Here is a 17305-nt window from a genome sequence, read left to right on the forward strand (position 1 = left end):
TATCAGGGAGTGTAGGAATAGGACGAAGGGTAACAGTTATAAGTTGACAGAGGGTAGATTTAAGTTAGATATTACAAAGAAATATTTTACTATGATGGTGGTGAGGCACTGGAACAGGCTGCCCAGAGAAGTTGTGGATGCCCCATCCCTGGAGGTGTTCAAGGCCAGGCTGGATGAGGCTTTGAGCAACCTGGTCTACTGGGAGGTGTCCCTGCCCATGGCAGGGGGGTTGGAACACGATGATCTTTAAGATCCCTTCCAACCCAAACAATTCTATGATTCCTTGATGAGCCAGTCCTCTTACAGAAATGAATAACAGTCTTTAAGTTGACCATGACAACGTGGTTTTAATAATAAAATTAAGAAACCCACAAACGTTTTGTTTTGTTTTGGTTTTTTTCAGAAAAAATGTGAAGCAATCCAATGGCAAGTGCTCTTTACAAGGAAAGTAGAGTTTGGTTGGTTGAGCTATATGGTTAGTTAGAAGATGCCCCTCTATCTACTTTGTATCAAGGTAGAACAATGAGACTACAGGTACCCTTAAAAGTAGGAAATTTCAATTCTTGTGGTAGATGAGTAGGATTTTCAGAAGACAAGTTGATAACACAATACTCATGGTACGTTTCTTGCTTCTTAGCCAATGCAGTACAGGAGCTACAGATAGCATCCCCCACTCCTTCATACCCTTGTATTCTTTCTTCCCTACATACTTCCTACAGACTTTGGTTTGTGGCAGTTGCCAGAATTTTAATTCTTTCCCGATTTCCTCCCCTAGGTGACAGTGCAAAATTCTAAACAGCAACCTAGCTTCTTTCTGGATTACAAATTGCTTGGACACTGCATGGCCCTGTGAAGATGCTGCCCCTTTGTGCTTATGATAACTATATTCCAGTCAGGAGATTTTACTTCTCATAAAGAGATTCGTATCAACTGCACTCTTTGTTAGAAGATATGTCTGCAATACCCTGGATGCAATTAGGTTTCCTTTGGGTGGGGCTGGGTGGGCATGGAACCCATGTGTCCATACCCACACACACATATATCAAGCTATATGCTGTACTAATGATAGCTTGCCTGCATATGTGTTGGCCTTGTTCAAGAGATCTGTGCATGCATGCATGTCAGCAAAAGCACGAATTCCCAAGCAGTTGATAGGATGAAGCTGGGATTCCAAAAATTCACAGCAAGTCCTTTTCACATCCTGCAGTTGCAAGAGACCAGCTGCTGGTAGCAGTACCTGTAAGAAGAAACAGGTGGTTAATACCCCAATTCAATTCTGAGCTTATACAAGATTATTCCCAATATCAGTACAGAAAACAAAATAAGACTAAGACAGAGAGGAAAATTTCAGCACTATGCGACTGAAGAACTTAAAAGACAATTTAAACATGATTTTACCTCCCTGCAAATACCATTTAAGATTTAAAATAACAAACATCATCTATATTACTGTGTTCACTAGGAAATCATTCCATAGATTGTAGTTCTCACACTTCAGGTAAACTCTTCCCAATATTCATTCTCAGGTTGCCTCTCACTGTTCTGACACTCCATAATTACATCTCATTTCCAAACCTTCAACATTAGATATTTCTTTAAATCAAAGTTTTCTAGACCATGACAGAATATGTAAAACTTGTTTGCATGCAAGCACTGGACATTGCACTATTTTTTAGCACCAATAATAAGCATCTTTATGCAACTGATTTCAGTAAAGACTCAATTCAGCTTCAAAAGAAGTCTGTGACCCTCTTGGAAGAATGACAATTCAGGCATTTAAAAGTCTGAGCATATAAAATATTCTGTAACTCGTTAAAAATCCATATCAGTAAGGAATTAGTGTAAATGATGTATTTATCCTTCAACTTTCACAAAGCAAGCATAAAGTAAAAAATAACTTTAAAACCTGTATAAGATATATTTTATTTGCCCAGTAAAACATGAGTAAGCATAAAGTAAAAAATAACTTGAAAACCTGTATAACATATATTTTATTTGCCCAGTAAAACATGAGATTTAGGTGAACTCTAATAGAGCAAAATTCCATACTGCTATCTACAATTTCTTCTTCACAATATTTTAATTTTCGGCGCTTCTGACAGCATGCCTTTGACAGTTACTTTAATGAGACTTCTATTTTAGAACATTTAAGTGTGAAGTTAATGTTACTGTGTTGTGAATGACAACAGGCAGGATCTTTAACACAGAAGTCTTGCAACTGTTCACTTACATATGGAGAAAACATTATTGATGCAGCCCTATAGTATATAAGCAAGCAAAAAATACAAAGACAATAGCTGCACTACTCTTGTTAATGTTTGCTTTTCATTTAAGCAATTACTTGGATAGAATTAAGAAGAGTCAAACAAGAAGAAAACAGGAAGAATAAAAAGAGAGCAGGAAGAGCAGAGTAAAACAATTTAGAAACTTGTGTAACACTTACTACGTGGAAGCTGCAGAATATACTTCTACATTATTGCCCTTTGGAAGAAGCTTTGATCTTAGTAACCGTAGAATCAAATATTTGCCATCACCTCTGTAAGCATCTATCTACTTGGCTTCTAACGAGCTACTGCTGTTTACTCTTTAGTTGTTTGTTTTATTTCAAGAAAAAAGTCTATGACCCAAACTAAAACAAAAAGGACTTAAGGTGATACAGCCTTGTAAAACTAACACCTGCTTCAAACTTCATTTTTCAGTCCCTCTTCTACTATTTATGGCTATTCCTTTCCCTTCAGCCTGCTTGAAAACCATCATTCTGTTCCTCAAGATATTAATCCCTACTTTAAAGCAATAATCCACTATAGCCTCTGTTCTACACATTTGGCTACCAACTTAGACAGCAAAAAAGAAGGATCAAATATTTAACAAGAGTTTGCTTTGAATATCAACTGTTAATGAAACACAAATGAAGGAAACACACAAATGTGTTTGCACTGAGATACAGACTGCTGCTAAGCAAAATAACTAAAAAGTAGTTTAAATCTTAGGTAAACCTTGAAAATATCAAATAAGTATAAAAATAAATGCAGAAAATCTGTATGTAATAGGTACAAGTGTCAGATAAAGCCATAGAATTCAAAAACAAATTTATTAAGCTTTAAGGTTACTAATGACAAGGTTAAAACAGTAGAGTGAATTCATTTTATTTTAGCATATTTTTATGAAAATGTGAAGATAACATTAGTAATATAATTTGTATTATTAGAAGTACAGTATGATTAGTTATAACAGCAAGTGGATAATTCATTTGATAGTGAATTCTAGGATAAGATATGAAATTACATACCAAAAATCAGGGGTAGAAATCTAATACAACTATTTACACAACTTTTCCCAATGAAGCAAACATTTCGCACCTGCTTACAACTTCACTAACTAATTCAAACACAACCCTAGATAATTTTAGGCATGTTATCAGTATAGTTGAGCAAATAATTCTGAGTACAATCCTTGACTGCTTTGAGAACAATCCTTGACTGCTGATATGTATTCAGTAGAAAAACACATAAAATTATCATCAAATCAGTAAAAGAAACGCAGTGGTGAAATTTGAGAATAGTATGCAGAAAAGAATTTAAGATTTGTATGTACAAACAGTCACACCGAGACGCTTTCTCACTCATATAAACAGTAAAGCAATGTTACAAGAATTAGAAGAGGCAAAGCGCATCAAATTTATTCCATTGAAATTTATACACTGGGCTTTGGTTTCTAGGCAACGAGCTGTGGTAACATCCAGTTATTTCCATGTGTACCTATAGAACTGTTAGCCTGAAAGCTGTAACAACATGTGTTTAAAAATACAGTTTAGTCACAGGCAGATTCACTCTGCTGAAGCCAGAAAAAAAAAAAAACAAACCAAAAAAAAAAAACCAAACTTCTCTCAAACCCATAAAAACTCCTATAATAAACCTGCAGTGTACATTAAGTTTAACTGATGCTGACTCCAAACTTGTAGGCTATAGCTCAGATTTATTTCCAAAAATAGCCAGTAGAGGGTAGCCTAACTTTTCTTCAAAGATCAAAAATACTTCAGTATTTGTACTGGTTTGTACTGCAAGAAATACAGAGGGGGGAAAAAAAATTCCCCAATTGCTTATTCTATGAAAAATTATCCTCATCACAGCAGTGGTTGTTTTTACCATCAAAGAAACTGAACAGATCATTATTACAGATGACAAGTAAGAAATTACTTATTCTCTTTTGTGTCAACCTCATGGTGATGAATCCTTGAATGCCTCTTACATTTCCTAGAGCAGATCATTTAACCCTGACAAGTCTTTGAAGGCTACTCCCTGGTTATCTCCTTCTGGTTCTCCCTCCTGCAGTGACACTCCTATTCCCAAAGCTGTCTCCACCCGCTATGCCAAATACACTTTTCCAACTCCACTGAGACAAGAAGGACCACGTACCACTTAAAATCCACCTACAGAGTCACCTGCATAGTCAGGAGGGATCCACTTAAGGCCCTAAACTTGTGTCCCTGTTTTCACAGGGACAGAGTAGATTCAAGCCCTTCAAAATAACTCAGCTAGATCATCAGCCCATATTTGAGGCTGCTGCCCTCTCTTGTGGCCCTTCAGACACATGCAATGACTATGTTGAGGGCTGAGGGTATGATTGTTGCCTGTAGCTTTTCTCACTCTTTTTCCAGACAGCATCATGACTCTGTTCACCCCTGTGCAACTGGACATGCTTACCTCATGTGACCAAAATATACCCATATTAAACCCTGAGGAGAGGAGCACACAGCATGGGCAGGCACTTCTCCAGTTCTGTGTGACCCATCAGTTCACAAAGAACACGTTTACAAGTCTTGTGGAGATACAGCATGCATGACTGACCAAAGCCCTGCAACAGAAGAAGACTCAGAGGAGAAGGGCAAGGGTGACGAACTCTTTGAGCAACCAGGCTTTGAACAACCTGGTCTAGTGGAAGGTGTCCCTACCCATGACAAGGGGGTTGAACTAGATAATCTTTAAGGGCCCTTCCAACCCAAACCGTTCTATGATTCTATGAACTCAGGGAAGAAAAGTAAGGAATGAGCACCAAGTGGTATAAAGAAAGCTGAACTTGCCTCAACACAAGGGGGATTGGAGGGTAACCTTTGTTTTAGATATACAGCTGTACCAGTGAGTCATGAGGTTGCGTAATCAGCCTTCTCTAAAATAATTAGTAGAGTGTAATGTCTTCCCCAGCTAGCCAGACCAGTGCGTGAGAGATGTATATGTGGCTCAGCACAACATAAAGTATAAAAATTGAACAACCAACAGAAGGAGCTCTGAATTGAGCAATGGGCTTGAGCTGGCTTTAGCCCACATATTCCTTCCTGGTGAACCGGGGGTGTCCACCAACCTGACAGTGTGCATAGAGAGACCAGTAACGGGAATCACCTTTGCATGGTGATCCAAATGTGTATTGCAACTGCTGTGTCGTGTTTGTGTTGTGATTTCAGTATACTGCTGTATCTCTGATAAATCAAAACATAGCCAAGTATCTTCAAGTCATTAAATTTTGTATCAGACATTAAACCCTCCTCATGGACTATCTAGAAGCAGCTAGTCAGAGAAGCTGCCCTGGAGTGCCTCCACACCAGACAAGGGCATTCCTACTCCCCAAGGCTGCCAGATGACCTAGCAGCCATCCCTTCACAGTATGTTCGCTTCATAAAGTTCAGTGCCACACTCCCTTCATGCAGCCTCTGGCTCCCACAAGTTAGTACCACTTTATGCAACACATAAGCTTTTAGTAACTGTCCTGCTAGTTGAGGATGGAGGAACAAGTCCAGTCGAAAGGGCCACCAAGATGATGAGAGGGTTGGAGCATGTGATATTACAAGAAGAGGCTGAGAAAACTGAATTTGTTCAGCCGTAAAAGAGAAGACAAAGGGGAGACCTTACTACAGCCCACAACTATCTAATGGGAGAGTACAGAAGAGTGAGCTAGGCTGTTCTTGAAGTGAGACAAGAGGCAAGTAGGAACACAGGAAAATCTGACTGGAAAAAAGGATTTAAGTTGGTTTTTGTTATTTTTGTGGGATTTTTTTTTTGTTTGTTGTGGTTTGTTTTTTTTTTTAAACCATGAGGGTAGTTAAGCCCTGGAACAGGTTACTCCAAGAAGCTGCAGAATCTTCACACTTGGATATATTCAAAATTCAGTAGATGGGCCCCTCAACCTGCTTTAACTGGACCTGCTTTTAAAAAGTTCAATACAAAGTAAAATTTAAATTGATGAAAACTTTCTGCCTGCTGATTTAAATCAATTTGATTCAGTAATTTGACATCAATCCATTATATCATCTTTGCACTCCTCTTTGTACTGATACTCTCCTAGCCAGAACGCTACCTGCAGTTTGAAGATGCTTAAGACAGTATTTTCATCTCTGCTATTTTTAAATTTCTTGGAATTTCTTTAAGATTTCTGTCATGAATTCTTGCCCAAATTCAAACTTTTACCCACCAACAATGCATTAAGATCAGTATAATGCCAGTTTTGGAAACAAGATCCCACAGCATAAACAAAACCAAAAATTTCTCAGAACTTAAAGTACTTTGGAAGCAAATATGCTAATAAAGAATCAAAGCAGTGTATGCCAAGAGAATTTAATAATATGCTCTATAAACCAGAAAAATTTCCTTGTCTATCACATGGAGGAGAAAGAATACAAATCTCTAATGTTAGGAAAGAGACTAACCTAGGAAAGCAGATGTGTGAGAATCCAAACACAGTACAACACAACATAGGAGCCCACAGGAGAGCAAGTTATATCCTTCCTAATTGCCCATACTCCATATTTTCAGTTATGACATTAAAATTAAATCAATTTCAGAGAGCAGCAGTTATGTTAATGCCTGCCCTAAAACAAATCTGGAGGATATACAGTAAAGTTTAACCTCTGTTTCTCAGGATTAAGTAAACATTTCAGCAAACTAAACTCCTTCATTTGCTATTTATACTGTCAAGGCATAAGGAAGAAAGAAATTAAAATAATTGCCAAAGATCATTTAAATTATCTTTTTTTTAATTCTCATCTACATGCATCTGTGCTGTAATTAAAATTGTGGTTTGTAACTCAAGTGTAGTCTAAGTTCTAGAGAAATCATTCAGCACTGCACTGAAATTATGCTGTTTGGGAGTATTCATACAAAACACTAAAATAGATACAAATATTTGTAACACTTGCATTTGTGGAACAAAATGTCAAAGTTCCAATTTTGGAAAATTCAACCCTGCTACCATTTCTATATGAGCAACATGCGCAAGTTAAGTGCACCGTTCCAGTGTTAAAATACACAAATAAGATGCTGCACTGGATTTAAAGATATGCATGAGCTGCAAGTTTAGAACATGATTACATGTATTTTATAAAATGCACCTTCTGGGTATCTCAACACCCTTGACTTCATAGGCTATTTCACAGTGAAGACTTGGATGTATAAGTTTATCCTTCAGCTTAACGAGCCCCATCTAATTAAAAATCAGGTGCGAGTGGCAGTTTTATAGTATCAGAGGAAGGAATCAGACTGCTAATCAAGATACAGTCCTATTCCTTCACATTCCCTTAGTACCAGACACAAATTGGTAGAGCACCGTTTCAGTTGCAAAGAAGCAAATAATCATGATAAGGTAATATTTTGAATGACTGACACCATCTACAAAATATTAAGCAGCTCCCAACTTGGAAAGCAGTGTGCCAGATTAAAACGGAGTGTAAGGAAAAAGTAACTGTTTTACATATCTGCTTTTTAATCAGCATCACAATCTGTACCTAAGATTTCACTTCAGTTAGTGACATGCAATTTATAGGATGTAATTGATTTGCTCAAAGACAGGCTTTAGAAGAGATACTACTTTAGAAGATTAGTCAGAATGAACTATTAATACTTCGTTAAAACATTTCAGGTGGAGGTGGGTTTTTTGTTGTTTTCTTGGGTTTTTTTTAAAGGGGGTAGGTGTGGACATTTTAGGATGGATTTGGGATGCAGTCAGGGGTTACTGAAGTGCAGAAACAAGATTCATGAAGTAAATTAAATAACAGAGGGGTCACTTTAATTAAGGGTGTCCATCTGGTCTACAAGGGAGAACCATGCAGTCTTGTTTGGCTTGAGGGTTCTCCTACATCTTCTCTACCAGAACAGTGTCCTAACCACCACGTAACAGTGCATTTTGGCTTAAGCCTCCACACAAGAGAAAGACTGATTTTCTGTTCTGATGGTTATTTTTGTCGACAGTGATGTCTCATATCCTCTTCTTCTGTTAAAAGATACTAGAAATAGAACTGAAACATTGTCTCACTTGGACTGAAACATTCTTGAACCTAAAGTATTTTTAGTTAGAATTTTAGATTTTTCTTTCAGTGAGAAAAAAAAAAAAGAGTAGACATTTTGATTTGACAGCAATTGAGTTTTTGATTTGAGGTTTGGTCACTGAACTTAAGTATATGTACAGCAAGTAACCTAAAATGAAAGCTCAGAATCCTTCATCCTACTGTAATTCAGTGCTTTAAAAGATTATACAGCTGCATAAAAATACCTTCAGGATAATGTAAGCAAGACTAACTGGAGTCTGAACAAAACCACTTGCTACTAAACTTTGCCATTCAGAAACTGGACAATTTATTCAACTATGGGAACTGAAGTAGTAGCCAGTCAAATAATATGCAAAGTTCCCCTGCAGAAGGATTAAAAGAAGCTGAAAAATTTAAGTAGGCAGGATAACATAACTCACACCACATGGTCTTCGATCTTTCTGTAAAGGCTGACCCACATTAAGAACTACTGTATCAGCTGATGCTTTTAGCTAATGTGCTTCAGCTGTAGGATTTACCTGTAACACCTCACACCTTCAGTACCAGACCACCCTCAGTCTCAGACCCCACTGGCAGATACACTGAGTTTGGTTACACCAAAGATTACCACGAAAGAAACAATTTTAAAATATTCCCTAAAACTAAAGACGTAAAATGCTGACAAAAGAATCAAAACGTTCATGTGCCATGTTTCCTAAAGAATAAAAAAATTACCTTGGGGGGACTGAGGGGCAGGGCACTGAGGAAGGAATTGGTTGTTGGGGCTTTTCTGCATTACAGACTGATGATTTGCAACAAACAAGTCTTGTTCTCCTAGTATAACTGCATATTTGCTGGCAATCTTAGAGAGGGATTGCAACACCACTTGCATAAACCCTATAGCCTGTGCTGGAAACAAATAGCAGCATAACTAGGATAGCAGATTGTGAACCTCTGCTTTCTGTTATCCCATTCTCTGGTACAGAAGATGCATCCATACCGCCAGGTTTTATATTAATACAAAACCAAGAACTGAGGACAACAGAAACAGCATGAAACAGAAATGCTTTGCATCCATGGTGTTCATCTTCAATACAAAAATTGTGCCAAGATTAACATCTAATATGCAATAAATGGCCCTGCACTGGACTCAGAAGACATTTGATTACCCCAAGCTTTTAGCATTACACTTATGTTTATATACTTTATTGACATAATCTTTCACTTACAATTCAGTTTCCTACAGCAGACTATATTTATATTCTCCTAGAAATGTCACAGGGGAATACCTCTCAAAAAAAAAAAAAAAAAAAAGGCATTAGGCTTAGTGGCAGGTTTCCTAATCACTTCAGAAGTTGTGCTTACAAAATTCAGGTACGTAGGGACAGAATTCCCACAGAAAATGGCACCTCCAGCCTCCCATTCGAATTTTTTTTCAGATGAAGATTTAACGCACATTTCATGATTTAAAGTGTGACCAATATCCAGAAAACAGAAACATTTTCAAGAAAGCCTTTATTCAGCTTCTAGAAATTTTATGTTATATGTAGCAACGTACTTCTGAACCTACTTGCAAGTGAGAGAGGTCAAACATGCAGTCTCTTCTTTAAGTGGCTTAATTTACTCATAATAAGCACCTTGGATTTTACAGGGAGGTGGACAGGCACACGTGCTTTCATTTGCATAGAGCACTTTAAAAAATGAGCAAATGACCTCTGAGCTTTAAGTTGGCACAGGCTGTCTTTCAGGTTTTGCCACAGGTAGCTTTATGGTCATACACAGAAATAGATACATGGTTGCCTATGGTAAAGGTCATATCTGAGAAGAAAGTAGCTGCTTTCACCTGACTTGACAGAGAAGAGTCTCTAACACAGCCTAGCAGCATGATGGTTTTAAAGATCACAGACTCAGAGATGCTGCACAAGCTATTCAGTCCGAGAGGGCAGTTCACATACAAAAGTTCTTATTCATTAATGTCTAGTTAAAGGGCAACCACTTCGTAGTGAGGCAGGATGGAAGGCAACAGGTTTTTAGAATGAGAAAACTTGTGATCTGAGTCCTGATTACTTCTGACCTACACGTGGGTCACCATTTCTCCATTTCTTTTTTTTTTTTTTTTTTTAAAGTCTGTTCAAGTCTGTGAGCTCTTTTGGTCGACACCATACTTATAGCTTGCTGCTATACCTCTCACAACAGAATCCCAATCCTAGCCGGCCCATAGAACAAACAGTTTAAAATATTTTCCAGGCTAGCCTAGAACTTCACAGTTTTTTAGCTAAATATAGGTTCAAATAATGGGTAAAATCAGCGTCTTCTAACAAAGCAGCAGCGATGCATCCCCTCCTAGTCAACTGCATGAAAAAAAATAAACTTCGAGTTTCCTTCTGCATGCTCTTCCATTTGCATGTTCTTCTTACCCTGTTTTCAGAAGGCCAACACTCTTCTGGTGTAGAAGCTGAGCACTTCTGCTCAGTTCCAAGACCAACCTTAAATCATGTTAATAATGAAAATACAGGGTTAACTATATATTAGACCAAAGCAGTAGCCTATTCATTCAGGTAATCTCAGAACACCTATCTTCATCCATTATCAGAGAAAGGTGCATGAAACCTCACAGTCTGGAGTAAATGAGCCACAACAGAGAACATTTCCTTGAAATGTAAGGAGTAGCTTGCTCTTGAAGCACAAGGATACATCTGACCTACTGGAACAGCATTTCTAGTTAGTTAAAACAAACTTCAGTTAAGAAAAATTGGTAGTGTCCAATGCTTTGCAGGGAAACAAATTGTAAGGGCTGCCAAGGGACAAGAGTCTGGTCTTCCAGGATTTAAAGGGGACAGTAAATTATCATGGTGGTGGCTATGGTTCTGGTTGGTGGGTCAGGGATTCAGGCTTCTTTGAAGAGTAGGAGAAGGGTAGAAGATAAAGAGGAAGAAATGGCAGAATTTTTGCCCTTGGAACTATTTTTCTCTAGCTCTGCTGCAACCAACCAGAGATCTCCTCCACACTCCCAGCCATGCTGGAAGCAAGTTTGGTGCCTGGCTTGAGACAGAGTCTGTTATGTCCTCCACCCTTTCCCAATATGTGGTTAAGCTCAGCACTTATTGAAACAAAGCTTCACAGCACTGCTCTGCAACCATCTGCACCATTCCTTCCTCTGTCTTCCCCCCTCCCAAGGAAAAGGGGAAGAAGAAACCTAGGATGGAGAAAAGTAGAACAGGTGAGTCCAACCCAGACCTGGACCTCATATGCTCTCACCTAATTAGGGAGGTAAACCTTCTGGGGTGAAAACACCTGCCTTCAAACACAATCTAATGGTGACTCAAGGTTCACAGGTAATAATCTCCAAACCAACCAGCACAGCTAGAAAAGCATACTGCTCTCCCTCTGCCTCCTAGCAGCTCCTCCCATGCATTTTGCAGCAATAAGCTCTGTTAATTAGGCATCCACTGTTTAAGTGTAATAACAACAACAACAATATGTATGCACATGTACGTTTTTGTACACTCCTCTCTCTAGGTATCCTAAAGAAAAGCTTATTTTCAGTATAAGTACATAACTCACTCTTTGACCCTTAAAAAGTGTATGTGGAGTCTTTGAAACAAATAGATACTGGAGGAAAAATAGAGTCCTTGTTTAGCTATCTCACACTCAACCTAAAAAAGGCCTGAAGTCTCTCTTAAATTATACTTTTCCATGCCTTTAACAGCTTTAAGCCTTTCCCCAAAGCGTGCTTTTGCTGTCATATTTCAGACCATCCATCAGTGTTACAGGTGAGAACACAGATCTATGCAGTGACATACAGATGCTGCTGTGCCATTTTTTACACTCCTTTTTAAAGACACTTCCACAATGAGCATAAGTTTTTCTAAGGTGACTACAGTATGTTATTCTGTTCTAGGAAAAGTTGTTAATGTAAAACATAGTAATATGTAGGAGTAATTCAACTTTTTCTTTTCATGTATTACTTTACACTTTCCAACATGAAATTTGGTCTGCAATCATGCTAGCCCAATATCCAGCTTAGCTAGAAAGCAGTCACATATTCTATTTTTGTCCAGTCTTGAAAAAAAATCCTTAAACCAGTTTAGCACCTACATCTTTTGCTACCTCCTTTTCAAAATTAAAAAAAAAATTCATCCTTCTTTAGAAGCTTGTGACACATGACAACAATTCTGATACAGTGAAAACCAACTATTTATTCCTGTGCTTCCTAGGGATTCTTGATCTATTTATTGCTTATCATGTGACAGTTTAGGAGGGACTATAACTAACTTGACTTTCAAAAGCCTTTGATATGGTTATTTCTGGACCACTCAAAGACTTACAGGAGGGTTTTAGGAGCTATGCACAACTCTTAAGTAGAATTCTAAAACATATAGAAAGTTTGAACTTCCCTTATGTTACCTGACACTAACAAAAAAAAAATCTTTCACACTCTCTCTATGTTCAGGATCACTAGTGATGCTGTACTGACTTACTCAAATGTGAGCTTAAACTGTAAGGAATAGGCAGCTAGACAATATAACGATTTGATACAGTCTCAGACACCTCACTGTGAAAGTTTCCTCTCTGTAGGTACACAAGGATTATTTTTCACATATTTATAAAATCATTTTTGCCCTATGACCTCATATTCATTTACTTCAGTGCCTTATCTTTTGACCCTGTTTCTAATCCTGTCCTTGATCTGTAAGAGGATGCACCTTGCACAGTCCGTTGGCATAACTGGGACTTTCTACCTTAATTAGTTTTTGGCACTTTTCTCATGCGTGGCTCTGGCAGCCTACACGCTCTCCTAAATCACTCATTAAAGAAACAATATGCAGGAAATGAACAGCTGTTATATTTAGAGCTGCAGTGCTGAGTAAAAGTGTCTTATTCTTTTTATCATTTAAATTAAACGTGCCTGTTTAAATCCTTCAGTGACTTCCCATTCACCTCCCACATTAATCAGAATCAGATGCTTCTGAAGTGCAGGATTACAGATCAGTATCTCTTCTGTAACTTACTCCTACCTCAACCCCACTTCTGTCTCACCCCATCACCTCCTGCATGAGTTTGATTCACTCCTTGGCTCTTGCTTAAACCATGCTGATACAGCCAAGCTATAAGCCTCTTCACCGCCTTTGCCCAGAAGTCTCTCTTCCAAATAAGCAGAAACAAGTGGTTTTTGCACACACCCCTCCCCCACCCCCGAAAACATCCTCTGAAGGAACAGAGATTTTGAGATAGGGAAAAATCTGTGATTCAGTCTGTAAGACCTCAGTCTCTCTCCAGAAAAAGTTTAAGATTCTGTGCCTCCCCCACAGACTGGCATTTGATAGTCAAGACAGTCTTTTACAGCCTCAGGACAATTTTGATTCACTCCTCATACCTTTTGATCCACATTTTAGATTCACTTCTCTCTTGTGTTAGTTCTCAGTTCTGTTTATCCCTTATGAATTTCTCTACTACAAGCTGATGTACAACAGCCCAAATTTCCATTCAGGTATCTTTTCATTCTTACAAGGCTCATACCCTTCTGCCTACTCAATTTTATTTATGAACAAAGTTCTGGGATCTCCCATTCAGCAAGACCATAGCAATAAAAAGATGCTACAAAAAAGATTCATTGGCTGAAAAATGTCAGCAAAATGTGAATAAAGCATCTTGGAGGAGAGAAATAGCAGCAAGGTATCTTCAGAAAATTAAAGAGAAAAGGTGGGAATGTAAAACTGAAAACTTCAGGAAAGAGTAGCTGCCATATCCGTGTGCCATCTGCTTCTCCTGGTTATGGTGGTCCTGCCACCAGTTTTCTGTCTACCTTAACCAAAGCTGTAGCTGTACAGAAACAGCAGTTCCCTTCTCTACAAACTCCTTTGGCTACCCACCTCCTGGAACTTCACCACACCATCTATAACCAAGGGGAGAGAACAGAATTTTATCCCTAAATGAAGAAGTATGAACTGTACTTATTCAGCTTGGCTAGGAACAAAATTTGGGAAGGTTTGCTCTAGGTCTAACACTACAGTGCAAAAGAAGGTGTTGAACAGACACATCCAAGAGACTTCTTAGGAAGACAGCCCAGCTCAACGACAGAACCAAGATAACAGCTGAGTGTCTGCATTGATCTGTGTGGCCGGCCATGCACAGATGTGATTGTGCATGGACCTACTGGAAATACAGAGGCTCAGCATCACTACCAGCTGGAGCCTGGGGACATGGAGATGCAGCCGCCTTGCCATTATCAGGCTACTAGATCAGCAACCCTTAACACTTTCCTCATGTTAAGTATCCAGTGTGATTTCTTTCTGTTAAATATCACCAAATAAACAAAATTAGAAAAGGAATTTTTTACAGTAGGGCATCAAATGTCTATCAGCCAGGTGTGAGGCTTTGGAATACACCTTCAACCAAACTAAAGAGCCCAGTTTCTCAGTCTTAAGAAAAACAAACATAGAAAGGGGAGTGACAATATAGCAAGTACATCTATTCTGCAACGCACCTAATATTATCGTGCCCCAAAAGCCAGGCAGTTTCTACTTTGCACATAAATAATTAGTAAAGTCACAAAAGATACGCTATGGAAAAAAAATATGTAGAGAAAAATATATAGTACTCAACACACATTTAAAAACTGACAGAGCACAAAATATTACATTTCCTCATGAAATTGTTTGCTTAGCATTTCAGTCAGCAGCTCTTTTATGCAAAGCTTACTCATTTAAAGCACAAATTAATGAAGCTTGTATTGGTAATAAAATATGCCTGTAGAAAGATCATACTCCTCTTCTCCCTTCCCTCCTACACTCACTCTCCTGACAGGCAGGCATGTATAAGCAAATGAAGAATGCACAGTAGGATTATTTCACTGGAAAAATTAGATCATTTGCTGTTGCCTGACACGTCTTACAAGGTACATAAATTCAAAAAGTGTGCCACTGTCTCTCCTGCAGCTAAGCCACATATTAGTTGTGCCCTCACATTATTAAAATCCTCAAAGCAGTTGTCACAAATACAAAAAAATGGGTCAAAAGAGCTAACCAGATGGCTGCTTGAGGCCTAATGTATAAAATACGTACAGTAGCAGAAAACAGTGGTACTTCACTGGTACTCTTTCAGCACACAATTGAACAGTATACTACAAGACTGTTTAGTCCAACAATAAATTCTTGCCCAGTAAGACTTCAACATGTTTCTGTGAGTAGGGTCTGTAATGAAGCTCACGTTAGCTTGGATTTAAGTACCTCTCTGGAGTGTTAGCAAGCCCCTAATATTATTAAAACTATGCTGGCATAAAAGAACAGAAGAGAAAGTTTGGATTACCATAGAGAAAATGATTTCAACGCAGATCAGGATTAACTGATTTTTCTAATTCCATCTCAATCATGAAGTCATTACAATAAGCCAGCTTGAGAAAACATTTTCGTTTATTTTACTTATAATTATTTTTTACTTTTTTAGATATGATTTCAGAATTTAAAAGAACTTCCAGAATTTAATAGCCATGATGGAGATGAGCAGAAAGACAAAAAGCTTGTTTACTTTCACAGCTCTATGAAATGATCCAATGAAGAACTCAATCTCCTCCTAACCTTTAATAATACACGTGTGTCCTGGGTTAAGCTGAGACAGAGTTAACTTTCTTCATAACAGCTAGCAAGAGGCTGTGTTTTGGATTTGTGCTCAGAAGAAAGCTGATAAAAAGTGATGTTTATGCGGCTGCCAAGGTCTTTCAGCTTCTCTGCCTGTCTGCAAACAGGAGAAGCTGGGAGGGAGCACAGCCCCGGTTACTAGCCCAGGATTTTAGGTTCAGGACTGAGACCCAAAGTGGCCAATAATCTATTCCACAACATACACGTCATGCCCAGTACGTAGGTGAGGACCCTCTGGAAGCTTGTTCCAGACCTCTTTTGCTTCAGGTCTTCGCTCTCTCAAGGCCTTCTCCCCCTCCCCGGGTGAGCTCTAGGTCTGAGATGCTCAGACTGTTATCTCTGTTCTGTGAGTGCGGTTTCGGGACTCTCCCTGCTCTGGGATCGTTAGCCGGGAACAGGCTGAGCCTTGGTCCTCGGGTGGGGGGGCAGGATCATTGGGTATGAGGGGGTCACTATCACTGTGTATCACCCATTCGTATATTTGTATATAGTATTATTTTCAATACTGTTGTAGTTTAGTTACTAAATTGTTCTTATCTCAACCCGTGAATCCTTTTTTCCCTTTACTCCTTTAATTCTCTTCCCTGTCCTTGGGATGTGGTGGGGGAAGGCCAGAATTGAGTGAACCGGTGTGTGGGCTGGCCCCCAGCCAAGAGCAAGCCCATCACAATGTGCCAGGGAAATAAGATTACCAACCACTGACAGCTTTTGACACACAACAGTCTATTACATAAACCACTTTCTGTAAAGAAAAAATGCTCTCAAGTATTAGTGCAGTTGCTTGAAACCTACTAGCAAAGAAAAAATGTTTATGGACAGAAGGTTCTAGGTCTTCACCAATGAAGCCTAAAAAGTGATGCTAAGCTGAAATATGATGATGGACAGCATAAGAAAGGTTTCTAGGTCTCAAGATCAAGCCAAGTCCAGCAAACACCTACTCGTGAAAGATGTGGAAGATGAGAGAGCCAAAGATCATGACAAATATTTTAACTCCCTCAGAACCAAGCAGGTTGTAACCTGTCACCTCAGGGTTCAGTAACTAGCACCTTACTCATCATATATTAAAGGGGATGAGGGGGGTGTCTGCAAATACTTTACAGGAGTTATTACATAAAATATCATTAAAGGATACTAAAGCTATCAATTAGAAAGCTGAAAGCACCAGCCAAGATACCCTCTGTCCTTAACCTCTACATATACAGCTGTTGCCCAGCCTTTCTCCTCCCACTCTTCCTACAGCATCCTCACAAGGGCATAACCTGTGACCCACAGTAGAACCACCAGTAAAGCTGCGTGGCAGCATGCACACCACGTAGTCTTCAAATGCCTTGGCGCTCATAAGACAGAGGAAAAACATTTTGTATTGGCATTACTGAAT

The 17305-nt window shown here is 38.8% G+C and overlaps 1 protein-coding gene across 1 annotated transcript in view; it reads right to left on the minus strand.

The window, feature by feature from the left end:
- Window positions 1-17305, minus strand: part of KLHL2 (kelch-like family member 2) — a 59757-nt gene that overhangs the window by 23391 nt on the left and 19061 nt on the right. The window contains exon 4 of the mRNA XM_010077927.1: window positions 1075-1237. Within this exon, the coding sequence (XP_010076229.1) occupies window positions 1075-1237 (163 nt within the window). The remainder of the gene's footprint in view (window positions 1-1074; window positions 1238-17305) is intronic.

The sequence above is a fragment of the Pterocles gutturalis genome, unplaced genomic scaffold, assembly GCF_000699245.1.
Source record: "Pterocles gutturalis isolate BGI_N339 unplaced genomic scaffold, ASM69924v1 scaffold17838, whole genome shotgun sequence".
NCBI classification, from domain to species: Eukaryota; Metazoa; Chordata; class Aves; order Pterocliformes; family Pteroclidae; genus Pterocles; species Pterocles gutturalis.